General features: G+C 43.8%; 1 protein-coding gene across 2 annotated transcripts in view; it reads left to right on the top strand.

Moving 5' to 3' along the window:
• CLPX (caseinolytic mitochondrial matrix peptidase chaperone subunit X) overlaps positions 1 to 19,323 on the top strand; it is an 85,070-nt gene extending 65,747 nt beyond the window's left edge. For both annotated transcript variants that reach the window (XM_073618346.1, XM_073618345.1), the window contains 7 exons: positions 557 to 721; positions 926 to 1,014; positions 1,144 to 1,308; positions 14,073 to 14,372; positions 15,943 to 16,035; positions 16,849 to 16,955; positions 18,307 to 19,323. In XM_073618346.1, the coding sequence (XP_073474447.1) occupies positions 557 to 721; positions 926 to 1,014; positions 1,144 to 1,308; positions 14,073 to 14,372; positions 15,943 to 16,035; positions 16,849 to 16,955; positions 18,307 to 18,397 (1,010 nt within the window). In that variant the 3' untranslated portion in view covers positions 18,398 to 19,323. The remainder of the gene's footprint in view (positions 1 to 556; positions 722 to 925; positions 1,015 to 1,143; positions 1,309 to 14,072; positions 14,373 to 15,942; positions 16,036 to 16,848; positions 16,956 to 18,306) is intronic.
• The last annotated feature ends 8,281 nt before the right edge of the window (positions 19,324 to 27,604 follow it).

Raw genomic sequence — 27,604 nt, 5'->3', positions numbered from 1 at the left:
TAAGGTAGGCAATACACGGTATTAAGAACTGGGGTATGTAAACTTTTGATCAGGGTCATTTGGGTAGTTTCTGTTGTGATTACGATTTAAAAAGAGTAAACACAGTTGATTTGATAATAAATGGCTTCAGCCAAACACTAACCATGAGTGAAAAAAGTTTGTGTTATTCATATTCTCTGAAAAATGGCCAAGAAGTCATAAATTCTATCAGGGTATGTAAACTTATGAGCACAACTGTATATCAAAAAAAGTCTAATTGACAAGAAGCAAGCCTGTTTTTTTTTTTTTTTTTTTTCTGATTCCAAAGAGGAAACGTGTGGATAGGCACCTGCCTAATCCTGCAACCCGATTTGATCCCCTAAAAAAAAAAAAAAAAAATTAAACATTCTTTTATGTTTGTACAGTATATCATGAACAAGAAACAATGTGTGGGTGTTTTGTTTTTTTTCTTTGTTTTTTGTTTTTTTTGTTTGTGGTTTTGTAACCACTTAATTTAGTGTGGCTTTTTTTTTTTTTTTTTTTTTTTTTTTACCTTCCATGTTTTTCTTTCTCACAGGTAAAACTCTTCTCGCACAGACTCTAGCAAAATGCTTGGATGTCCCCTTTGCTATATGTGACTGTACCACTCTGACACAAGCTGGATATGTGGGAGAGGATATAGAGTCTGTGGTTGCCAAACTATTGCAGGATGCCAATTACAATGTGGAGAAAGCTCAGCAAGGTCTGTGTGTGTCTATTTTTTTTTTTTTTTTCTTGTCTCTACATTTTAGATAGAGATGGATATATTGGAACCTGGTCATAGGGGTCTAATTTTATATATAGATAGAGATATATAGCTGGATACACCACACACACATACATCCAAAACTAAAAATGTTTTACAGGTGAAATATTCTGGATTTAAATATAATAATTTTTTTCTCAGGCATTGTCTTTTTAGACGAAGTTGATAAAATTGGTAGTGTTCCCGGCATTCACCAGCTGAGAGATGTGGGGGGAGAAGGCGTGCAACAGGTAAGACTCTGCAACTGTTTCCTGTGTAGCGCATGTGGAAGAATGAACCTCTCTATATCTAGCAAATATATTGCCGTAGAAAACTTTAAGTATATGTGATTTTGAATTGTTGCCTCTGCTTTCTTGCAGGGCTTGCTGAAACTGCTGGAAGGGACTATTGTTAACGTCCCAGAAAAAAATTCAAGGAAGCTGCGAGGTGAAACCGTCCAAGTGGACACAACAAACATTCTCTTTGTATCTTCTGGAGCCTTTAATGGCCTGGACAGGATAATCAGCAGGAGGAAGAATGAGAAGGTTTGGTCGTAACCTAAAATCTTTTATTATTTTTATACAAGATTATGTTGCGGCAGCACTGACTTTTTTTTTTTTCCTTTTTTTTTCTTTTTAACCGCTTAGCGACCGCCCACCGTAGATTTACTGCAGTAGGGTGGCCGCTCTGTGCCAGATCACATGCCTAGTACGTGATCTGACCGTTCTGGGATTGGGGTGCGTGTGAGCTGCCGGCGACCCGCTCCCGCTGTGCCCAATCAGCAGGTGAGAAAGGCAGGACAGTGGTCTGCCTATGTAAACAAGGCAGACGGCCGTTGAGCAAGAGGGGAATGTGCTGATCTTGTGTTCCTGCCAAGCAGGAACACGGGTCTTTATCTTCCCCCAGTCAAAGCACCTCCCCCACAGTTAGCAGTCACTCCTAGGAAACACATTTAACTCTTTTATCGCCCCTGATGTTAACCCCTTCCCGTGTCATTAGTATAGTGACAGATTATTATTATTATTATTATTATTATATTTTTTTTTTTTTTTTTTTTTTTTTTTTATACTGCGCAAAAAATAAACTTCAGAGGTGATCAAATACCACCAAAAGAAAGTTCTATTTGTGGGGAAAAAAAAGAATATAAATTTTATTTGGGTACATCGTCGCACGACCGCGCAATTGTCAGTTAAATGAATGCAGTGTCGTATCGCAAATAATGGCCTGATCGTGAGGGGGGAGGCCAGAATCTTCTGGACTGAAGTGGTTAAGTGATACTAAAGTCTAGTTTTTTTTTTTTTTTTTTTTTTTTTTATAATGGTTTTGCACAGAGCTGCCTAACTCCTCCTCCTCCTCTTCTCAGGTCCCTCTTCAGCGCTCCTGGCCCCTCCCTTCTGTTCGGTGCCCCTACCATAAGCAGCTTGCTATGGGGGCACTCGAGCCAAGCCGCAGCTCCGTGTATCCATTCAGATACTGAGCTGCTTCCCGGCCCCCCCGTCCCCCCCGTCCCCTCCACTGGCTCACTGATTTTGACAGCAACGGGAGCCAATGGTGCTTTGCTGCTGTCTCAGCCAACCAGGGAGAGTCCTGGACTGCCAAGTCTCTCATGCAACATCACTGGATCGAGATGAGGCTCAGGTAAGTATGAGGGGGGCTGCTGCACACAGGTTTTATCTTGAAGCATTAAGATAAACAACTTTTTCCATTTACAACCACTTTAACCACTTCCATACCGCGTGAATTCTGACACTTCTCTCTTCTCTCCTGTAAAAATCATAATTCTTTTGCTAGAAAATTACTCAGAACCCCCAAACATATACATAAAAATGTATTTTTTTTTTTTTTTTTTTTTTTTTTAGCAGAGCCCCAAAAGAATAAAATGGCGGTCATTGGAACTTTTTATGTCACATGGTATTTGCGCGGTAATTTCTTTATCGTACATCATAGGACACAGAGCCTCAAGTAATTACTTGGTGGGTTATGGGCCTACCTTCAGGTGTTGACACTGGTATAACCAATACAGGAAGTTGACTCCCCTATATAACCCCTCCTCCTGCCAGGAGTCCTCAGTTTTTTTTCGCCAGTGTCTAAGGTGTTGGTCACGAGTGAAGATGTGCTCTGAGGAGCTCCAGGGAGGGATCCATGCTGGATTTAAAAAACCTCCGCAACCGGATCCATCCTCGCCACTGAGGCCATAGGATGGTACCTGGGCCTCGCATTGAAGAAATATTCCGTGCCCATCGGCAGTCTTCATTCCGGGAATAGAGAATGGGCATGCGCACTACATGTGCCGCCAGCAGATTATTCCCAGGGGAATGGTCTATTCACCCCGACATGTTTCGGGCTGTTTGTCAAGGATGGGGGACTCCGGATGTAGATCTTCTAGCATCCAGTGCAACATAAAGTTAGTCAACTTTGTGTCCACAACAAAGGATCCATTCGCATGCAGAACAGATGCGTTGATGATACTGTGGGATCAGATTTTACTGATCTATGCATTTCCCCCTATTCAGTTGCTGCCTTGACTTCTTTGCAGGATCAAGCTGGAAAGAAAACCGGTAATTCTGGCAGCACCAGCATGGCCCAGAAGGTCATGGTATGCAGAGGTTGTAAAGATGGCAGTGGATGATCTGTGGTCCCTTCCACTAAGGCCAGACCTGCTCTCACAGGGGCTGATATTCCATCCTACTTTACGAATGCTAAATTTAACAGCCTGGCTATTGAGACCCACATTCTGAAGAAACGTGGGCTTTCCAGGGCAGTTATTTCTACTTTAATGCTAGGAAGCCAGCTTCTAGAGCTATATATTATAGAGTCTGGAAAGCTTATGTTTTCTGGTGTGAATCCAAGGATTGGCACCCTCGGAGATATATTATAGGCAGAATTCTTGCCTTTCTACAAGTAGGCGTAGAGATGAAGTTGGCCCTGAGTACTATTAAGGGCCAAGTCTCAGCCTTATCAATTTTTATTTCAAAGACCACTTGCTACGCATTCATTAGTCCTGGGTTTCATACGAGGAGTGATGCGGATTAATCCACCAGTTAAATCACCCTTAAGCTCTTGGGACTTGAATTTTAGTTTTGTCAGTGTTACAAAAACTGCCATTTGAACCATTACAGCATGTTCCCTTAGTCCTTCTGACTAGGAAGCTGATATTTTTGGTTGCTATATCCTCAGCAAGGAGGGTTTCAGAATTGGCTGCTCTTTCCTGTAAAGAGCCATATTTGGTTATTCCTGAGGACAGAGTGGTGTTGGGCCCTCGTCCAGGTTTTTTACCAAAAGTGGTCTCAGGTTTCCACCTGAACCAAGATATTGTCCTGCCGTTTTTTTCCAAAACCATGTTGGTTATTCACGAGGACAGAGTGGTGTTACGCCCTCGTCCAGGCTTTTTGTCAAAAGTGGTTTCAGGCTTTCATCTGAATGAAGATCTTGTCCTGACATGGTTTTTTCCAAAACCATGTTCCAAAGAAGAAAAGTCACTACATTGTCTTGATGTGGTGAGAGCAGTGAAGATCTAGTTAAAGAAAACTGCTCAGATTTGTAAGACTGTCTTATTTATTCTGCCAGAGGGTCCTAAGAAAGGACAGGCAGCGTCAAAATCCACTGTGGCTAAGTGGATTCGGCAGGTTATAATTCAAACTTATGATTTAAAGGGAAAGATTCCCCCTTTCCAAGTTAAGGCGCGCTCTACCAGAGCGGTTGGTGCTTCTTGGGCAGTGCGTCACCAGGCCTACATCTCAGATCTGCAAGGCCGCGACTTGGTCTTCAGTGCATACATTTACAAAATTTTATCAAGTAGATGTAAGATGGAATGAGGATATCGCCTTCGGCGCAGTGTGCTGCAGGCAGCAGTATAATTCCTCAAGGTCTGGGGTGCCCTACGGGTTGTCTCCCTCCCCTCAAGTAGCATTGCTATGGGACATCCCACCAAGTAATTACTTGAGGCTCTGTGTCCTATGATGTACGATAAAGAAAATGGGATTTTTAAAACGGCTTACCTGTAAAATCCTTTTCTTGGAGTGCATCATAGGACACAGAGCTCCCGCCCCTCTGTTTTATGGGGTGAGAGTATATTGCTTATATTGCTTGGCTACAAAAACGAAGGACTCCTGGAAGGAGTAGGGGTTATATAGGGGAGTCAACTTCCTGTATTGGTTATACCAGTGTCAACACCTGAAGGTAGGCCCATAACCCACCAAGTAATTACTTGAGGCTCTGTGTCCTATGATGTACTCCAAGAAAAGGATTTTACAGGTAAGCTGTTTGAAAAATTCTATTTTTTCAAACGCGTTTGTTTTTCCAAAAAACAAAAACATTTTTCATGAATCAAAAAAAAAAAGAAAACTGTAAAGTTGGCTTTTTTTTTTTTTATTGTATAATGTGACTGATACACCGAGTAAATGGATACCTCACATGTCACATTGCGCACACTCGTGGTATGGCACCAAACTTCGGTGCTTAATCTCCATAGGCAAATTTTTTTACAGGTTACCTAGTTGGAGTAGGTCTGTGCTAGAATTATTGCTCTCACTCTAACGTTCGCGGTGATACCTCACATGTGTGGTTTGGATGCCGTTTACATATGTGGGCGCGCCTTGCATATGCGTTTGCTTCTGTGTGCAAACTTCATACATACATACAATATTTAAATTTTTTTTGGGATCCCTTTTATTCCTAAACATCCCTTGTAATAGGAACGGTGCGTGACAGGTCCACCCTTATGGAGAGATGTGGGGTCTACAAGACCCCACATCTCTCCTCCAGACTGAAAAGCATCGGTTCAAAAAATAAATTGCCGATCTGATGCTTTTCTAGCCAAGTTCTCGGCTTTGCTTACTTTGCGGCCCTGACGTGACCTCATAATGTCGCGCCCGGGCTACCGAGGATCATAGAGATTGCCGGGGACCATCTGTCCCTTGGAAATCTCTATGGCTCTCTTCCGGTGCCGGCCAATTCGTTCTCCCGGTCCTCAATCGTTCATCTCCCTTCCGGTTTTGGCTATGGGACAGAAAGCAAAGGGAAATCTCCAAAATGGGACATACATGGCAAAAAAAAATCCTGACTGGGTTATATCCCTTCCTTGCGCTGTCCAAGATGGAAAAGTTTTGCCTATGGTTCCACTGTAACTTCCATAGACACGAATGCCTGACTCGCCCCCCCGGCGCCCGCGTCGTTGGATTTGATTGACAGCAGCACAGCCATTGGCTCCTGCTGCTATCAATCTATCCAATCAAGAGCCGGGACCCCATGCAGAGAGGGACAGAGCGTCTCCGCCGAGTGAATGAAGGGGCTCAGGTAAGTAAAACAGGAGGGCGGGGGGGGCGGTCACTGCCAGAAGTTGTTTTACCTTAATGCATAGGAAGCATTAATGTGAAAAAACACGAAAGGCTTACAACCCCTAGAAGGACTGCCCTTCCCCGCGCAGATATACTGTGGCAGGGCTGCTCTCCCTGCGTGAAATCACATACAGGTATGTGATTTCGTGCATAGGGTCTGGGGCGCGTGCTGCCGGCGACCCTCTTTGATTGGACACAGCGAGAGCCAATCAGTGGGTCCGGCGGACGCAATGTCCACTGGGACCCGCTGATTGTTCTCTGGAGAGGCAGACTGTCATTTTTGTGAGGGGAAGATGGAGAGCTTGTGTTTCTACTGAACAGAAACACAGATCTGTCTTCCTCCAGTTAGTGTCTCTCCCCCCAAGCTAGAAAGCACTCCCTAGGCACACTTAACCCTTAGCCCCTGATAACCTCTTCCCTGCCATTAGTACAGTGACCATGCATATTATTTAGCAATGATCACTGAATTTGGTGTCACCGGTCCCCAAAAAGTGTAAAGTGTCTGCATTGTCTGCCGCAATGTCATAGTCCTGCTAAGTCACTGTTCATGCCATTACTAGTAAAAAAATAAACTCCATAAAAATCCTTGGTTTGCGCGAATGTTATAGCGTCTACAAATCAATATACGCTTATTGGAATTTTTACCAAAAACATGTAGCAGAACACACATTTTATTTATTTTATTTGTGTACAGGATCGCGCGACCACAATTGTCAGTTAACCACTTGCCGACCACCTCACGCCGATGTACGTCGGCAGAATCGCGTACCTGTACGTTATCTGCCTCCCGCGGGAGGGGGGGTCCGATCGGACCCCCCGGTGCCCGAGGCGGCCGGCTTTGTTTGTTTGTTTTTTTTTTTTTTCTGATTACTGCATGGTGTCAGTAAATTTTTGATTTCACTCTTCACTGCCTATCACAGTTTCGGAGGCCATGGAAAGCCCAGGTGGCACAAAACCCCCCCCCCAAATGACCCCATTTTGGAAAGTAGACACCCCAAGCTATTTGCTGAGAGGTATAGTGAGTATTTTGCAGACCTCGCTTTTTGTCACAAAGTTTTGAAAATTGAAAAGAAAAAAAAATGTTTTCTTGTCTGTCTTCATTTTCAAAAACAAATGAGAGCTGCAAAATACTCACCATGCCTCTCAGCAAATAGCTTGGGGTGTCTACTTTCCAAAATGGGGTCATTTGGGGGGGGGGGGGGGGGGGGTTTGTGCCACCTGGGCATTCCATGGCCTCCGAAACTGTGATAGGCAGTGAAGAGTGAAATCAAAAATTTACACCCTTAGAAATCCTGAAGGCGGTGATTGGTTTTCAGGGTCCTGTAAAGAGAAAGGAATGCAAGGAAATGTTCATTACCATCTAAAAAGCACATGGATTGCATGACACTACTTGCACATTGCATCCATTTACACACCTTTTATATATAAATATGCAAAGTGATTGGAGGGAAGCTACAGAGTGGCGAAGATGGTTTTTATTAAAAATTATGTGAGCAGACTGCAGTTCCTTTTATTAAGATAAAAAAAAAAAAAACCTTCTGACTTTACAACTTCTTTAATGTAATACAAGGATTGTGTTTTTTATGATGCTTACCGCTTTTTCTCAGGAAGTTATTACCGATTGGCAACGACCCCAACCTATAACTAGACTTTGCAGTAAGGTGCACATGGAAGGGCAACAGGAATACCGTTGGTTTTTTTCCACACTCTGTAGCAGGCAAACATGAATGTGCAAAGCTGCTTTTCAAGTTTGCATACCTTTTTTTTTTTTTTTTTTTTTTTTTTTTTTTTTTTTTTTAGCAGAGGTCAGTCATTTTTCCAGTGTTTACATATGCTGGCTATAGCCCTGCTGTCAGCATTTTCATGTCTGAGATGCTGACTACAGTGTCGTCCTCTCAATTCACTGACGTGATGGCAGTTTTGTGTGTTTTTTTTTTTTGTTTTTTTTCTCGCGCTACCAATTCTGATGTGAAGAGTTCTCTGCTTCCCACAAGTTAAATTTGAAGTTGTTTGAGGCATAACAAAAAAACATTCTGACTCTAACAATTGTTGAGGTTATTTTAAAATGCAACTTTGTAAAACAGTTCACATCAATATATAGTAGAAGTAGGACACACTGAGCAGCAGTGGCGGCTAGTGCTCAAAATTTTTTTGGGGGGGGCGCAAAAAATTTTGAAGGAAAAAAAATCAGCTGCTGCCACTGTGATGCCCGCTTGCCGTCTGCCCAGCACTTACCCTGTCTTGGTGGGGCAGCGGGGGTGACTGCAATGAGCGGGGTCCTCCATGTGTCTCCTGCCGTCCTCCATCTCCCGTCCTCTCCTCCTGATTTGGCTGAAACAGGCGCCGCGCTATTGAAAGCCTATCAGGCGACAGGTAACAGACCCGAGCACCTGATTGGCAGAGAGGCGGTTTAGTGTTAGGAAAGCGAATATTCATTCCTGATATGTGCAAGAAATAAGGAACTCTCCGTACAGGAGAGCAATCAAAATTTGAGCAACTCTCTTAAAGAGGAGCTTCAGTAAAAAAAAAAAATAAGTCTGCTGTACAAATTCTTTAGCTGCGGACTTTGAATATAGGGACACTTGCCTGTCTAGGAATCCAGTGCTGTCCTCACATAAGTCGGTTCACTGGGCTTCAGGTCCATAGCCCCGCCATCTTGACTAAGGGAAGCGGGCTGCTTCCCACTGCCCATCCACGAGCCGTGCTGCCTTTTTATGAATGGTTCTGCAGTTTTCTGGCACCTGTGATGTGCCCCCCACCCCCCCAGGATAACTGAGTGCCAAACAAGCAAAACTTCACCTCTTTTGTGATGTTCCGCTTTAAGTCTTCTTAAAGTAACGTCTCAGGAGGAAAAAAAAAAGCATTGCTTACTAGCACGTTATGGCAGACAATCCTCTCCTCCTCGCCCGCACTGTAGCCTGCTTCAGCATGCGGTTGGCAAATGTGCAGAATTATAGCTCTATCTCCGGGTAGAGGACGTGCCGATCCACGGGTGACAGCCAATGAATGATCGTTGGAGGAAGACTGAACAGGGCTCTGTCCTGTCAGCGGGGATGTGCTCGACTTTTCTTTCCCTGCAAAACGCATCCCTTAGTGAAAGCAGCACATACAGTACACACACACTGACTAGGCACACAGTTAACCCTTTGATTGCCCTATGTTTAACCCCTTTCGAGCCAGTGTCATTAGTACAGTGACAGTGCATATTTTTAGCACTGATCACTATTGGTGTCACTGGTTCCCACAAAGTGTCAGATTGCTTTATCGCAGTCTCGCTGCAAGTTGCTGATTGACGCCATTACTAGTACAAATTAAAAAAAATTCCAGTATGTACAGTATCTCACAAAAGTGAGTACAACCCTCACATTTTTCTAAATATTTTATCTTCATGTGACAAAACTAAAGAAATGATACTTTGATACAATGTAAAGTAGTGAGTGTACAGCTTGTAAAACAGTGTAAACTTGCTGTCCCCTCAAAATAATTCAACACACAGCCATTAATGTCTAAACCACTGGCAACAAAAAGTGAGTACACCCCTAAGTGAAAATGTCCAAATTGGGCCTAATTAGTTTTCTCTCCCTAGTGTCATGTGACTCCTTAGTGTTACAAGGTCTCAGGTGTGAATGGGGAGCAGGTGTGTTAAATTTGGTGTTAGCACTCTCTCTGTCATACTAGTCACTGGAAGTTCAACATGGCACCTCATGGCAAAGAACTCTCTGAGGAAAAATTTTTTTCTCTACATAAGGGTGGCCTAGGCTATAAGAAGATTGCCAAGACCCTGAAACTGAGCTGCAGCAGGGTGGCCAAGACCATACAGCAGTTTAACAGGACGGGTTCCACTCAGAACAGGCCTCGCCATGGTCCACCAAAAAAGTTGAGGTCACGTGCTCAGCGTCATATCCAGAGGTTATTTGGGAAATGTATGAGTGCTGCCAGCATTGCTGCAGAGGTTGAAGGGGTGGGGGGTCAGCCTGTCAGTGCTCAGACCATACGCCACACACTGCATCAAATTGATCTGCATGGCTGTCGTCCCAGAAGGAAGCCTCTTCTAAAGATGATGCACAAGAAAGTCTGCAAACAGTTTGCTGAAGACAAGCAGACTAAGGACATGGATTACTGGAACCATGTCCTGTGGTCTGATGAGACCAAGATAAACTTATTTGGTTCAGATGGTGACAAGCGTGTGTGGGGGCAACCAGGTGAGGAGTACAAAGACAAGTGTGTCTTGCCTACAGTCAAGCATGGTGGTGGGAGTGTCATGGTCTGGGGCTGCATGAGTGCTGCCGGCACTGGGGAGCTACAGTTCATTGAGGGAACCATGAATGCCAACATGTACTGTGACATACTGAAGCAGAGCATGATCCCCTCCCTTCAGAGACTGGACCGCAGGGCAGTATTCCAACATAACGACCCCAAACACACCTCCAAGACAACCACTGCCTTGCTAAAGAAGCTGAGGGTAAAGGTGATGGACTGGCCAAAAATGTCTCCAGACCTAAACCCTATTGAGCATCTTTGGGGAATCCTCAAATGGAAGGTGGAGGAGCACAAGGTCTCTAACATCCACCAGCTCTGTGATGTCATCATGGAGGAGGGGAAGAGGACTCCAGTGACAACCTGTGAAGCTCTGGTGAACTCCATGCCTAAGAGGGTTAAGGCAGTGCTGGAAAATAATGGTGGCCACACAAAATATTGACAATATTGGGCCCAATTTGGACATTTTCACTTAGGGGTGTACTGACTTTTGTTGCCAGCGGTTTAGACATTAATGGCTGTGTGTTGAGTTATTTTGAGGGGACAGCAAATTTACACTGTTATACAAGCTGTACACTCACTACTTTACATTGTAGACAAGTGTCATTTCTTCAGTGAAAAGATACAACAGAATATTTACAAAAATGTGAGGGGTGTACTCACATGAGATGTGTGTGTATACAGTGGATATAAAGTCTACACACCCCTGTAAAATGTCAGTTTTCTGTGAGGTAAAAAAATGAGACCAAGAAAAATCATTTCAGAACTTTTTCCACCTTTTTTACGTGACCTATCAACTTTACTATTCAATAAAAAAAAAAAAACTAAAATTAAAAAACGAAAATAATGTGGTTTCATAAGTGTGCATACCCTCTTATAACTGGGGATGTAGCTGTGTTCCGAGTTAAGCAATCGCATTCAAACTCATGTTAAATAGGAGTCAGTACACACCTGCCATCATTTTAAAGTGCCTCTGATTAACACCAAATAAAGTTCAGCTGTTCTAGTAGGTCTTTCTTGACATTTTCTGAGACCCCATTCACACTGGGGTGTTTTTCTGGCACTTTTGGGCTAAAAATGGTGCCTGAAAAATGCCTCCCCTGCATCTCTAGTGTGAAAGCCCGAGTGTTTTCACACTGGGGCGGTGCGTTTGGAGGACGTTGGGAAAAAGTCCTGCAAGCAGCATTTTCAAGCAGTGTATACACCGCTCCTCCATCACTCCTGGCCATTAAAATGAATGGGAAACGCTGCCAAAGCACTACACGGGCGCATTTAACCCTTTATTCGGCTGCTAGCGGGGGTTAAAAGCGCCCCGCTAGCGGCCGAATAGCGCCACTAAAACTACAGTAAAGCAGAGCTAAAACTAGCGTTTTACCATCAACGCCCGCCCCAGTGTGAAAGCAGCCTTGGTCCCATCCTACAGCAAAAGTCATGCTCCACAGAGGGCTTTCAAAGCATCAGAGGGATCTCATTGTTGAAAGATATCAGTCAGGTGAAGGGTACAAAAGAATTTCCAAGGCATTAGATAGATATACCATGGAACACAATGAAGACGGTCATCATCAAGTGGAGAAAATAAGAAACAGTGACATTACCAAGAACTGGACGTCCCTCAAATTGATGAAAAGACGAGAAGAAAACTGGTCAGGGAGGCTGCCAAGAGGACTACAGAAACATTAAAGGAGCTGCAGGAATATCTGGCAAGTACTGGCTGTGTGGTACATGTGACAATCTCCCGTATTCTTCATATGTCTGGGCTATGGGGTAGAGTGGAAAGACAGAAGCCCTTTCTTACGAAGAAAAGTAAGTAGTCTCTCAAAAGCATTTGGGGGGAAAATGCGTTGTGGTCTAAAAGAAAAAAAGTTGAACCTTTTTGGCCATATTTCATAAAGATGTTTGGTGCAAAAAAACGCTGTGCATCACCAAAAGAACACCATACCCACTGTGAAGCATGGTGGTGGCAGCATCATGCTTTGGGGCTGTTTTTCATCAGCTGGAACAGGGGCCTATGTCAAGGTAGAGGAAATTATGAACAGTTCCAAATACTAATCAATATTGGCACAAAACCTTTAGGCTTCTGTTAGAAAGTTGAACATGAAGAGGAACTAAATCTTTCAGCATGACAACAGCCCAAAGCATACATCCAAATCAACCAAGGAATGGCTTCACCAGATGAATAAAGTTTTGGAATGGCCCAGACCTGAATCCGATTTTTGAAAATTTGTGGGGTGATCTAAAGTAGGCTGTGCACAGGAGATGCCCTCACAATCTGACAGATTTGGAGTGTTTTTGGTAAGAAGAGTGGACAAATATTGCCAAGTCAAGATGTGCCATGCTGATACCCAAAAAGACTGAGTGTTGTAATACAATCAAAAGATGCTTCAACAAAATAAGTTTAAGGGAGTGCACACTTATGCAACCATATTTAATTTTTTACTTCCCTCCACCTAAAATAATTCAGTTTGTTCATTTGAGTTGTGCAGTTTATAGGTCAGATTAAAGGTGGCAAAAGTTCTGAAATGATTTTATCTTTTGTCGTCTTTTAGACTTTTTATATTCACTAATAGATAGAGATTATATATATCGCTAATAAAATATATATATATATATATACATATATATATATATATATATATATATATATATATATATATATATATATATATATATATATATATAAAATTTTCTTCACCTGCCACCCAGATGCAGCTAGTCACTGCTTACACTTAGAGCTGGGCGATTTTCTCCAAAAAAAATCAGCGAAAATGTATGTTTTTTTTTTTTTTTTTTGACACAGCGCCGGTCCTGAGGAGCTGCGGGCAGGAGTTTTTAGGCAAGGCCGCGGCTTCGGCCTAGTCCGCGTCGTCTGGCCTCGCTAACTAGGCCGAAGCTGTGGCCTCACCCAAACTCCTGCCCGCAGCTCCTCAGGACCGGCGCGGTGTCAGCGCCAGTCCTGGTGGAAAAAAAAAAAATAAAAAATCGATTTGACCTCTCAACTCGATTCAAGATTCAAATTTTTTCCCCAGCCCTACTTACACCACTTCTGGCAGCCTCGTCCGAGGAGCGGGTAAACTTCCACATGCGGGAGGTGAGAGATGATGTAAAAATCTCTGCTTGCCTTCAGCTCTGTCGAGCAGCCTTTGCGGCCTTGCTGTAGGGGCGGAACAGCGGTGATGGGAGGTGGGCAGTGAGATCTTCTCTGCCGCACTGCTGGCCGATTGGCAGAGACTGCAGCGAGTGCCGCGCGGAGGTCTGACCAATATCTGTACAGTTCTGTCTGATTTATAGTTTGAAAAATGTGAATATTGGCCATGCCGATAATCAGCAGGCCCTTAAGATATTGGTGTGTTGTAAAAAAAAAAAAAAAACATGTAGGAGAAAAATGCCAGAATTGACCTGGGCTGGAAGTGGGTTAAGTAATTTCCAGCTTCCAGGGTATCGGCTAGGTATGCTGTATATACAGAATTACATTGGCCCAGGCTGGACTGTGTAACTATATAAATATACTATGCCTGGCGTTCTTCTAGCATAAAGGAGACTGGCTGAAGCACAAGTGTCTTCGGGTATAGAAGTTTTTGTATGATGAGCTCAGTGCATTTACAGGTTGGTCCTTGGCGTGCAGACAATTACCGTATGTGATGGATTGTTACTCAGCATTTCACAATCTTTGGTGTGTACATCAAGATCTAACCTCCTCCTTTTTCTTCTCTCTTCAGTATCTGGGATTTGGCATAACCTCTAACTTGGGTAAAGGACGGCGAGCGGCAGCAGCAGCTGACCTAGCGAATGCCAGCGCAGAATCTAACGCCGTGCAGGACATCGAGGAGAAAGACCGGTTATTGCGACTTGTAGAGGCCAGGGACCTTATAGAGTTTGGCATGATCCCGGAGTTTGTGGGACGTCTTCCTGTAGTGGTACCGCTTCATAGCCTTGATGAGGAGACCCTTGTGCGTATTCTCACAGAACCCAGAAATGCTGTTGTTCCACAGTACCAGGCTCTGTTCAGCATGGATAAGGTTTGTTTTTTGTTTTTATTTTGGGACTTCTAGGGTCAGCTGTCAACACGCAATTGCAGTTTTTTTTTTGTTTTTTTTTTTCCCCCTGTATATGTTGTCTTAAAAAATGGTATCATGCCATCTCTTTGCAAGTAACTGCTCTTGCTGACCATTTGTCACAGTATAGTTATCTGCGCTTTATAACAAAGGTAAGTCTGTACTTGCAGCTGGTCATTGCTGAAAGCTAGGCTAGGTGTCCTCAAAACAAAGGCCCACTGGTTGGTTACCGGCATTTTCCTTCCCTATCCCCCCCCCCCCCCCCACACACTTCTTAGCTTGCTGGATGAATGAGTAGCATAACAGCAATAAGTAGCCTTAAGGCCCCTTTCACATTGTGGCAGGGGCGATGCCGGCGGTAAAGCGCCGCTATTTTTAGCAGCGCTTTAACGTCAATTTCACAGCGCTATTTGGCCGCTAGCAGGGCGCTTTTACCCCCTGCTAGTGGCCGAGAAAGGGTTAAAAACCAGCCGCGAAAGGGTTAAAACCACCGCAAAGCACGGCAGCTCTATACCGGCGGTATAGCCGCGCTGCCCCATTGATTTCAATGGGCAGGAGCGGTGTATAACACCGCTCCTTCACTGCTCCAAAGATGCTGCTAGCAGGACTTTTTTTAGCGTCCAACCAGCGCACCGCTTCAGTGTCAAAGCCCTTGGGGCTTTGGCACTGGAGAGACAGCAGCGGCTCTTTCAGGGTGTTTTGCAGGCGCTATTGTTAGCGCTGTAGCGCCTGCAAAGCGCCCCAGTGTGATGGGGGTCTCAAGGAGTTGTAAACCCTCCTTTGTTTTTTCCCCTTAATGCATCCTATGCATTAAGGGGAAAAAACACCTGGCAGTGACCGGCCACCCAACCCCCCCGTTTTACTTACCCGAGCCCCGAATTTCCCTCGGCGGAGACGCGCTGTCCCTCTCTGCACGGGGTCCCGACTGTTGTTTGGATAAATTGATAGCAGCGCAGCCATTGGCTCCCGCTGCTGTCAATCAAATTCAATGACCCGGGTGGCAGGGCCGAGTCCGGCATTCTTGTCTATAGACGCAAATGCTGGACTCAGGAACATGCCCGAAAGATAACCCCCCCCCGGGAGAGCGCTTCTCCTAGGGGGTTATCTGATGCGTGGAGGAGCTACCAGCACCGGTGGGGGACCCCAGAAGAGGATGTTCGGGGCCACTCTGTGCAAAACGAGCTGCACAGTGGAGGTAAGTATAACATGTTCGTTAGTTCAATAAAAAATAAACAAGCCTTTACATTCACTTTTTAAGCCTGTCATAGACGGTAGCGTATTTTCTTTACTGCATCCAAAGTCAGTGTTTGATGAGGATGGGGGAATCCCTCCTGCGGAGCCATTGTGGACTCCTGGCGGGGGAAGCGGCTCCACGAGGAGAAAATTGTGATGACTGTTGGAGGCTAAAATAGCCCCCTCATCCAAAAATTAAGAATGAAAAAAGGTGTGCCTTTTCAGTTTTAATTTAAGAATGTAAGTTGGGAATACATTTTTGCTGTGTGTTTAAATTTTAAAACTTGTGTCCATTTTGCAGTGCGAGTTGAATGTTACTGAAGGTGCTCTAAGAGCAATAGCTAGACTGGCTTTGGAACGAAAAACTGGTGCTAGAGGACTCCGGTCAATCATGGTGAGCTCGATTCTTATGCACCAACACATTTTTTATGCTTTTCTTTTTTTTTTTTTCCTGCAAAAAGCGCAAATTATTTATTCTGAGGGGTTTGTCTGCGGTTACAGAAATTTGCTGACTGTATACTGAATCTGAAAGGGTCTGTCTGCTTTTGAACTGGTTATATATGCACAAGTCTTTTTCCTTTGCAAAGATATGTTAAACTAAATGTAACAATGCTGCGAGCGGACGGTAGGTACAGGCACAATCGTGTACATGTGATTTCAAATTAATTTTTTTTTTTAATTTTTAGTCTTTTTCGTTTATATAATGTGGTGATCAAATACCACCAAAAGAGAGCTCTATTTGTGTGGGGAAAAAAAAAAAATTTTAATTTAAATTTTGGGTACAGTGTTACATGACTGCCAGTTAAATTAGTGTAGTGATGGCAAAAAAATGTCCTGGTCCGGAGCTGAAGTGGCTAAGTAAACTATCTCGTGGAACTTTTTTCTAAATCGCTAATGAATGAATAAATGAAAAAGACTTGTATAGCGCTGCAAATGCGAACTGAATTGCCTCAAGGCGCTTATCAAAGTAATTTAAAATGACGGTGAGTCAACAGTCACTGCTTCAAAATGTGTATAAAAAGGAAACGCAAAAGTTTGGGGGAAAGACTAAGCCATTAGTACCATGAATTTCATCATGCACAAACCCTAAAAGTGAATGATGCCATGCATTTTTTTGTTTGGGAGGTATGGATGTATTTTGATGTATCATTGACTCGATTGTATTTTTTTTTTTTTTTTTTTAACTCTAAATTGTTTACCATTTTAGGAAAAGCTGCTTCTTGAGCCAATGTTTGAGGTTCCGAACTCTGACATAGTGTGCGTGGAGGTTGATCAGGACGTAGTGGAAGGAAAGAAAGAGCCTGGTTACATTAGGTAAGTCTGAATTCCTTGTGTAGATGAGTAAAGTACCTGCTCTCCCCCAGCAATTGCATTAGGGCCCCTTTTCACACGGTCCGCCTGTCAGTTTTTTTTTTTTTTTTTAGGCGGACCTGAACGGACGCTCCATACAGGTCTGTGGAGCGACGGATGTCAGCAGTGACATGTCCGCTGACATCTGACCCGCTCCGATCCGCTAAAGTATGACGGATGGAAACCCTTTTTTTTTCCATCCATCCATCGAATGAAAACAGACTCTACAGTCCTCCATCCGATCCCCCATAGAGGAGAGCGGCACTCTGACAGGTCCATCCCTGCACAGTGTGCAAAGACGGATCTGTCATCTCCCTGTTCAGCGGGGATCAACGGAGCGATCCCTGCTGAGCAAGGCGGAGCCTGTAGTAGCTCCACTGATATTGGTTCAGTGGAAGTCTCCATTTGCGCACACAAAAACATGCGGAAGCAGACGCTTTTTAATTAATTTCCTAGTCCTCTCCTCATGCTGACAGCGCATGAGAGGAGAGCCGCTAATCGGCAATCCACACAGGGGACATCTTCACTGATAATCGGGGCACTGATTATCAGTGTCCTGATGATCAGTGCAGCCCCAACAGTGATCCTCAGTGGCGCTGAAAAAAATGACTAATTTTATAACAAACTAAAACTTTTTAATTCAAAATTTTCAGTTTTTTTTTTTTTTTTTTTGTTTGGCAAAAAATAAAAAACCCAGTGATTATCTGCTTCAATACTGAACACTTTAATCCCCTTCCTGCCAAGGCCAATTTTCAGCTTCCTGCGCGGTCATGCAATGCAGTACCCAAATGATATTTTTAGCATTTTTTTTTTTTTTGAGACACCGCTTTCTTTTGGTGGTATTTAATCACCACTGCGTTTTTTGGGGGGGGGGTTTTGCTAAAAAAAACAAGATGAAAATGTCTTTGTTTCTGTTAGAAAATGTTCTAAATTTTTCTCCTGCACTGACAATCTGTTCCCTGATTACCTGTACAGGTCTCCCCTGAGAGGAAATGCTTATTATTGGCTCTCCTCACACGCTGTCAGTGTGAGGAAAGCTAACTGGCATTTCCTTGTTTACATGTGATTGGTCTATATGGTGGGCGGGGGGTGGTTATATGCCGCCAAAAGAACTGTCTCAAAAAAAATATATATATTCTCTGTCTCCTAATATTATCTCTAATATTGGTACAGTGTTGCATGACCGTGCAATTTTCATTGAAAGTGCAACAGTGCTGAATGCTGAAAATTTGGGCCTGGGCAGAAAAGGGGTGAAAGTGCCCAGTAGGCAAGTGGTTAATTTTGTTTGTTTTTTTTTTTTCCCTTTTTGTTCCAGAACCCAAAATAAAGAGGTGACAGAGGAAGAGTATGACTCTGGGGTGGAAGAAGAAGGCTGGACCCGGCAGGCTGATGCAGCAAACAATTAGACTGTCTGGATCGCTGCAATTTCCTGCTCTGAAACGCACTTCTCACGAATACTAAATACAGCTGTTTTGTGACCTGAAAAAAAACTCTCTGGGAACTAAATCGAGCCAATGCGTTTTACAAAACTTCAGTTTCTACAGTTGAGAACGGCGTTTATATACAATGCTAGACAACAACAATGTATAATATATCTTGGATTTTTTTTTTTTTTTAAAAGAGATACTTTAACCATTCTTAGAAGTACATTTACTGGGATTAACCATGGTTAATTTTACAATTGTGTTCAATTTTTCAGTTGTTAACCTGACGGTCTATGCAGATGCTTCCTATCAGTCCCCAAACATTTTGCGGCTTCTCTTGTGTGTTTTTTTTTTTTTTGCTGCTGATTCTTCCCTGATTTTATGTCTCCTTTTAATTTCATTAACTGGTTTAATACAAAAAAAAAACTGGAAAATGCTACTGATCACAACAGATTTTAATGTCGTCCTATAACAATCCACTTTGGATTTGTCATTTTTTTGTATTTATTTTTTTGTTCCCCAATGGCTTTTACTTTGGCACTACATTTTGGGGGAGATTTTACTAAAACTGGCGCACAAAGAATCTGGTGCAGCTGTGCATAGTAACCAATCAGCTTCAAGGTTTTATTAAACAAGCTGAAGCTGGTTACTATGCTCAGCTGCACCAGATTTTGTGTAAACCAGTTTTTTTTAGTAAATCTCCCCCATTATTATCCTCTTCAGTCGTATTTGCCACTTACAAAAATGATATATGAGTGATTTTGGTAGTAAACACAAAGGTGCATTTCCGTACTTATTACAGATGAGCCTCAGTCTCACTCCTGTAAGCAGAGCTCTGCCGGCAATTTTTTAAGCCCCATGGAGCAGGTCTCTCTCTCTCTCTCTCTCTCTCTCTCTCTCTCTCTCTCTCGATCGCCCTCTCGATCGCCCTCTCGATCGCCCTCTCGATCGCCCTCTCTCTCTCGAACTTTAAGTTGTTTTTTTTTTTTTTTTGGGGTTGGACGGTGATTCCTTGCCCCTTTAGTTCTACAGGAAAAACTTCTTCAGTAATAATCACACGAACACTACACAGAAGCCAGATGGGATGTGCCCATTGAGCACCTGTTTTTAGTTTTCTTGGCTAACACACTGGGGAGTGTTAGTGACTTGTCACTCTTCCTAGAACAAGTTATTGGCTCATGCTTAGGAGAAATGTAAAACAATTATAGCAGCAAATAAGATTCCTTGTTTCAATCCAGTAAATGAAAGATGAAACCTGGTACCCATGGGCAACAACTTCAGGTTTTCTTCTGTTCTTATACAGGCCACTTTATCTGTAATAGTTATGATGAAAAAATCCAAACCACTTAAAGATGTAGCACAAATTAGGGAAATTATGTGGAACCGGAGTCCGCGGTTGGCCTGTGGAACCGGAGTCCGCGGTTGGCCTGTGGAACCGGAGTCCGCGGTTGGCCTGTGGAACCGGAGTCCGCGGTTGGCCTGTGGAACCGGAGTCCGCGGTTGGCCTGTGGAACCGGAGTCCGCGGTTGGCCTGTGGAACCGGAGTCCGCGGTTGGCCTGTGGAACCGGAGTCCGCGGTTGGCCTGTGGAACCGGAGTCCGCGGTTGGCCTGTGGAACCGGAGTCCGCGGTTGGCCTGTGGAACCGGAGTCCGCGGTTGGCCTGTGGAACCGGAGTCCGCGGTTGGCCTGTGGAACCGGAGTCCGCGGTTGGCCTGTGGAACCGGAGTCCGCGGTCTGATTTTTAGGTGTGTAATTTATGCTAAACTAAGACCCCATACACACGATTAGATTTTCTGCAGGTTTTTGCCTTCAGATTTACCAAAACCATATAATATGAAGTCAAACCTTAAGAGTTTCAATTTGTATGCCATCAGGCAGGCCCTTGCACTACATGGTTTTGGCAAATCTGAAGACAAAAATCTGCAGAAAATCTAGTGTGTATGGGGTCTTAGTCTAGCATAAATTATAAACCTAAAAATCAGCACAAGGGACATAACTTACATTTTAGTAGGATGTGTCCCTTGTGCTGATTCTTCTTGATTTAGGAGAATTTTTTTTGTCTTTCCTACCACTGCCCTAATTTTCTGGTGCAGCACTGGTTAATACAACTAAGGGGGCAGTTAGGGACTTGACTGTGCCTGACCTTTCTACTCCCGCTGTGCCAGCCATAAAAGCCAAACTACAGCTTCTATGAACGACATAGGAACACTGAATGGGGGGGGGGCGAGCGGGTGAGTGATAGGTTTATCCCTGTAGTATGATCATTCACCCACTCGCCCTCCATTCAGTGTTCCTATGTTCATAGAAGCTGTAGTATGGCTTTTATGAATGGCACAGCGGGCATAGTCCAGCTCCTGACAGCCCCTCTGTTGTAATAACCCCCGATACTCTGGAAGATTGGGGGAGGGGGGAATGCAGGGGAGACAAAAATGTCTCCTAAACCAAGAAGACTCAGCACAAGGGGAACATCATGCTGAAAGCCCAATACTTGTAAATGCACTGGATTTAGATTCCTAAGGAAGTCGTCTTTGTACCTGTATAGTAGCATGCAGGTGGCTGTCTTCCATCCTTCTTCTTTTTTAAAAGACTTTATCGTGGTTAGTACTGCTACCAATGTACTTCCAGCACCGATGCAAGCAGTGCTTTGTGAATGACTAAGCCACGGTTTACACAGGGGCGGCACGACTTGCAGGTTGCCTCACCGAGGCGACCTGCACACGACTTCCACGGCGACTTGCAAAACGACTTCTGTATAGAAGTCTATGCAAGTCGCCCCCAAAGTAGTACAGGAACCTTTTTCTAAGTCTGAGCGACTTGCGTCGCTCCTATTAGAACGGTTCCATTGTACAGAACGGGAGGCGACTTGTCAGGCGGCTAGGTCGCCCTTGTGTGAACCGGCACTGAGTGGAGAGGGGGCAGAGACACGACCAACAGAGTGGAATCGGCAGCAAGCCAGAAGTACAATGGCAGCTGGGATATCCAGCAGAACCAAGATAAAACAAAAAACAAATTGACAGCCCCCATGTAATAAAACAGATGTAAAGGTAAAGATCCCCTTTTTTAGCAATATTCAGTGCATTTATCATGCCTGCGGTTGGGTTTTAAGTGTAAGAAAGGCAACTAAGCTGCATCCATGGGACATAAAAAGTCTGTGAAGCTCCATTTTTTATTTTTTTTATTTTTTTTTTTTAGATTAGTGTAAAGAAAGAGGAGAGAGGTGTTCACAGTGAAACTTTTTTTTTTTTTTTTTGCAAGTTTAAAAATGAATTAATATTTGTCATTTAAACCTCCACTTTGTTTCCCTTGCACTGGTTTTTGTTCATGTTCCCCTTTTTATGTGCCTACCATTGTTTCAGATATAGGTTTGTAAACCACTGAGATGGGTGAATGACCTTTTGTACCTCCAGAACACATTTCTAGTATTTCGTAGACCGCAATAAAGGGATTTATTTCAGATTTAAACGTAATTGATTTTCTAATTGAATTTCCTGTTGGAAATGCTCTAGAACATACTTCAGACCCCCCACAGTAGTGACCGGATTAGTGTGAACACAGTTTTAAGTTGGACAAAAATGCTTGTCTACTGTATTCCCTTTATTATTAATATTTTTTTTTTTTGATTTTAAGATTTCCGATAAGTTAATGTTCAATTCATATGACATTCACTTGAATAAAATTGCTCCTTTAGCCAAAAATCTTTTGTGTAACCCTGAAGGGTGTCTGTTTTCATATGTGTGTGGTTTCTTTACTTCAATGAAAGTGTTACTAAACCCGTGACAGTAAAATCGTACAGTAAAGTGTACTCGCTGTGGAGGGTTAATCTTCCGCATTGTGTAAAAAGGCTTTTTGATTCAGTCTTTGATACTTGCCTTGCACTGTCCCCAATCCATCTCCTGATAAGACAGAGCCTTTGGAGTCACTCTGCACACGCTCCGTTTGTGTATTACTAGAAGTTTTTTTTTTTTGGGGGGGGGGGTGGGGGGAGGGGGTGCATGTGTTCAGCACAGGGCCAATCTGCACTGTTCAGACAGGGTCAGAGGTCCTGTAGCCTCATGGGACAGTCAGAGGGGAATGAAAACCCTTACAAGCTTTAACCAGAGTGACACAGAAGTCACAAGACTGCTATACACTGCTGATGAGAAGATAATTAGTACACAGAACATGAAAATGCAATTATTTTAAATATAAACTGCTGTGGGAGACCAGATACAGTGGAACCTTGGATTACGAGCACAATCCGTTCCGGGAGAATGCTTGTAATCCAAAGCACTCGCATAGCAAAGCGAGTTTCCCTATAGAAGTCAATGGAAATGAAGATGGTTAGTTCCGCATTGACTTCTATTGCATGCAATACCACATGTGTCCATAGGTGGGTGGGGGGCGGCGGAGAGCCTCAGAAATACTCTGACAACTCGGCTGAGCTTGGAAACGCTCGAACGGAGTGTTTCCGAGTATTTCCAAATGGTTCTGAGTGTCGCCGGCGCGCCCTGGCCAAATGCGGTACTGCACACCCCATTGGCTTGAATCCTGCTCGTTTTGCGAGACAACACTCGCAAACTGAGTCAGGACTTAGAAAAAAAAAAAAAAAAGGTTGCTCGTCTTTCAAAATACACGTTAACCGCATTACTCGTAAATCAAGGTTCCACTGTATAGTGAATTCAGGGTCCTGGGTTTAGTAACACTTTAAATCAGGTGGATAAAATCCGCTTCTGCATTCTGGCTGTATAGAAGTTCAAACTTTCTTGTTTTGCAAAGATGTGAAATTACTTGGGACAAATCTAATTGATGTTTGCATAAGTCAGGACATTGGTGTGTGTTGTTGTTGTTTTTTTTTTTTTTTTTTTTTTTTTTTTTTTTATTATTGCTGATTGATGACAGATTGGTTGTTATTTCTGGTGGATAGATGCTTAACCACCCCAACACTGATCACTTTCACCCCCTTCAACGCTGTACCCAAATGAAATTTTTATCTTTTTTTTTTTTTTTTTTTTTTTCACACAGTTTTCTTTTGTTGGTATTTATTTAATCTCCACTGGGGTTTTTGTTTTTTGCGCTACAAATGAAAAAAGAATGAAAAATTTGTTTTTCTTATTTGCAAAATTTTATAACAGAAAATAATTTCTCAAATTTTATACTGCTACGTTTTCTTTGGTAAAAATAATCAATCAAAATCAGTGTATATTATTTGGTCTTTGAAAGTTTAAGGCCCGTACACACAATACGAAAATAAAAAAAATAAATTTTTGTCTGAACCATCTGGCAATTTTCGGATCGTTTTGAGTATGGTGCTTTCGAAAGCCGCTTCCGGGTTTTTTTGTACAACAAAACAAACAAATTCTGGATGTGCAGACTATAAAACGAATGTGAAAAAGAGGGGATAGGTATGGCGCTGCTCTTATTAAGAGGTGACCTACAACCTCTAAATACTTGGGTGTGTGTCACGGGTGCATTTAATGCAAAAAGTGACAATAAAAGTGCAGAAAATAAATATTTGTATATTCACAAAAATCCACAAAAAATCCCACTGTGTAAACTTCCTAACTGCTTATATATATAATGCATATTGTAAAGTTCAAACGAAAATAAAATAAAAACAATCCTGTGCAAAACCTGCAATTCAAAGTGACATTTCTGTGCAAAAAAATCGAACATCTATGACTGGTGTATATTATTGCTGTGAAACTGCGTTCAGAAATATGCATATACCGTCCTTAAACCCTGGTGTATAAAAAAAAAAAAAAAAAAAAAAAAAAGTCCAATAAAGTGACAATGTGCTCCTTCAAATTGTTCTGTGATTCTTGGAAAACAGTGCCCCATAAGAAATGCACTCACCGCTATTATTCACCCCGCAAGGAGGTATTTCACCTTCACCGCTCCAGATGACGTCCCATTGACGAAGCACGTAGGGCGGCACTATACAGCGTCATTGCATCACTTCCGGTTTTCGAGCCGTGGAGCGCAGATCACTCCGGTTTCCTGTTTTTAAATACTGTTTTCGCTTTTAATGATATTTATTAAATGTGAGTACCCATCAGTACTCCCAAACCTGAATTGCAGGTTTTGCACAGGATTGTGTTTGTTTTATTTTCGTTTGAACATAACAATATGCATTATATATAAGCGGTTAGGAAGTTTACACAGTAGGATTTTTTGTGAATATACAAATATTTTATTTTCTGCACTTTTATTGTCACTTTTTGCATTAAATGCACCCGTGACACACACACCCCTCAAGTATTTAAAGGTTGTAGGTCACCTCTTAATAAGAGCAGCGCCATACCCATCCCCTCTTTTTCACATTTCTTCTAGATTTACTTTGGGGTGAATTTATTGATAGAGGCTGCAGCTCCTCATTTTTCATTTTCACCATAAGGGTGGAGGTCTAATTTTTTCACTATAAAATTAATGTCTAAACCGCTGGCAACAAAAGCGAGGACACCCCTAAGTGAAAATGTCCAAATTGGGCCCAATCAGCCATTTTCCCTCCCCGATGTCATGTGACTTGTTAGTGTTACAAGGTCTCAGGTGTGAATGGGGAGCAGGTGTGTTAAATTTGGTGTTATCTCTCTCTCGCTCTCTCATACTGGTCACTGGAGGTTCAACATGGCACCTCATGGCAAAGAACTCTCTGAGGATCTGAAAAAAAAGAATTGTTGCTCTACATAAAGATGGCCTAGGCCAGTGATGGCGAACCTATGGCACGCAGGGCCCTTTCTGTGGGCACGTGAGCTAAGCTGCTGGATCGCTACCCAGGTCACGTTACCTCTATCCGGGCCGCCTGTGATTGGTGTGCTGACACAGCTGTAGCGCAGTATGATGTGAGCGCAGATGTTGGGACACTGAGGAATTTGCATGTCAAATTCCTCGACAGCAGTACGGCACATGCGCATGCAAATACACTAATGAAATACACAGACGTCTGCTTACATTACAACACTTACAGTAGTTAAACACTGACTGCACGCATGCACAGTTAGGGTGGTTGGCAGAGTAGCAGTTAAACACTCTACATTTCAAAAGTGTTAGTGTATTTCCATGTGCCTTATCTGTCGAGGAATTTGACATGCAAATTCCTGAGTGCATGGTGAACCTTGGCACCCCAGATGTTTTGGAACTACATTTCCCATGATGCTCATGCACTCTGCAGTGTAGATGAGCATCATGGGAAATGTAGTCCCAAAACATCTGGGGTGCCAAGGTTCGCCGTCACTGCCCCTAGGCGAAACCTCATTTTGCCACCCCCTTTTTCCTGCCCATGTATACCCCCACCTTTTTAATGAAGCGCCTAAATGCAGCCTCACCAGCGCCCATCAATGCAGCCTACCAGTGCCGTCAATGAATGTTTGCTTGCTTCAATTCATCCGGGAGTCGGGACACACAGTCCTCCATCACCACTGCGCCTCTGGCACTATGTGCGAACGGAGTGGCCACTGCCTGCTAATGCTGAGACTTAGTTGCTTGCTGCAGAGAGAAGAGAGTAGGAACACCAGTGGCCGGCTGCCTCGTTTGCCTAGCGGTAGCACCGGCGCTGCCTGTGAGATTAGCAGGCTTGCCGCTGTTTTTAAAATTCGTCTTCAAGGGGGGGCGGAGCCGGCAGCCAGAGCTGATGGATGTGTGACACCTAAGCTCTGCTACAACGGGCGACATTAAGCGGCTCACAGCACATTACAACACCCCAAAAGCACATCTACTGTCTTCTTAGGACGTGGGGCACACAGCGGCAGCGATGGCCAAACGAAAGGAGAGAGAGGGACCGAGGAAACTAACAGATTTCTATCCCCTCAGCACGGCCCGGGATTTCCAAGATGGCGCCGGCACGGAGAGCCGCGCCACAGCCTCCACAGCACAGCTACACAGCCATCCAGTGCCATCCTCGGGTGAGTCAAATGCCAGTGACCATCCGTTACCATCCTCCCCATTTAGTAGCCCTGCCAAGCAGAAAAGGAGGATTGGGGGAGAGGATGGGACCCGGGATAGCTCAGAAATGGAGGGGGAAGATATGGAGGAATCCTCTGCTTACACACAAAAGCTAGATGCCTTCCCCCACCTCAGGGCAACCCATCTTAGACACCACCATGAAGGAGATGTTACAAACGCTAAGAGGGGCCCTCCAGTGCGATATGGCAGCATTTATGCAGACCACCAAACGTGAAGTAACAGCAGTAGCTACCAGAGTGACACATGTGGAGAAAAAAATGGAGGAATTCACATTGGCACATAACGAACTAGTGGATGCACACTTTGATGTTGAGGAAGAGATCAAAACCATGCGACTCAAAATGGCCGACATCGAAGACAGGGCTCGCAGGAACAACATCAAATTCAGAGGTGTCCCTGAGTCGGTCAAACCGGCTGATCTTACGGCTTATCTTCAAAAACTCATGATAACGGCCCTCCCAGCACTAGGACCTGCGGATCTAACGATTGACAGGGCCCACAGACTTCCGAAGCCATCCTTCCTACCTGCCCAGACCCCCAGGGATGTTATCGCACGCATCCACTTCTACCATATCAAAGACCAACTGATGAGGTACGCAAGACAACACCCTGCTCTACCTGACCCTTTTACCGGGATTGCACTGTATGCTGACCTGTCCCAAGCGACTCTTACAGCACGGCACAATCTGGTGCCAATTACCAAAATCCTGCGTAACCATAAAATCATCTATAAATGGGGCTTCCCAGCCAAGCTAATTGTGGATATGCATAACGAATCGCATGCCATCACATCACTTGATAAAGGCCTGGAGCTACTCCGCAAATGGAAGCTGCTGCCGGAGAATGGTGAGCTAGCAGACCCTGACCCTCTCCACGGGAGGTACAACACCCACAACCGGCAACGAAGAACCAAGTAACCGACTCATCCGAGCTGGTACTACCTCTCCAAGCCTCCAACCTACTCTTAATACACCCGGTATACCAAATATACCCTAATTTGTGTGCCTTCACCCTACAAAGCGAGTGTAATGCTCAAGGATCCACCGCCCGTTGTTCGGCTGTTTTAATTTTATTTCTACTCTTCTTTTTGACTTTGTACTCTAGTACCCCAATTCAAGTTACGAGATGTTGTCCGTAACCTGTTCTCCAAGTTTGATGCGATCTACACGTTATAAGATCTCACCAGTTCAAGTTTTTATGGTTCCTGACACCACAAGCCTGTCTGATCAACATGGGGCGGAGCTGCGGAG

This window comes from Aquarana catesbeiana, linkage group LG03, assembly GCF_042186555.1.
Source record: "Aquarana catesbeiana isolate 2022-GZ linkage group LG03, ASM4218655v1, whole genome shotgun sequence".
In the NCBI taxonomy this organism is placed as follows: domain Eukaryota; kingdom Metazoa; phylum Chordata; class Amphibia; order Anura; family Ranidae; genus Aquarana; species Aquarana catesbeiana.
Note: the sequence above shows the minus strand (reverse complement) of the source record. Positions and strands in the feature narration are given on the sequence as shown.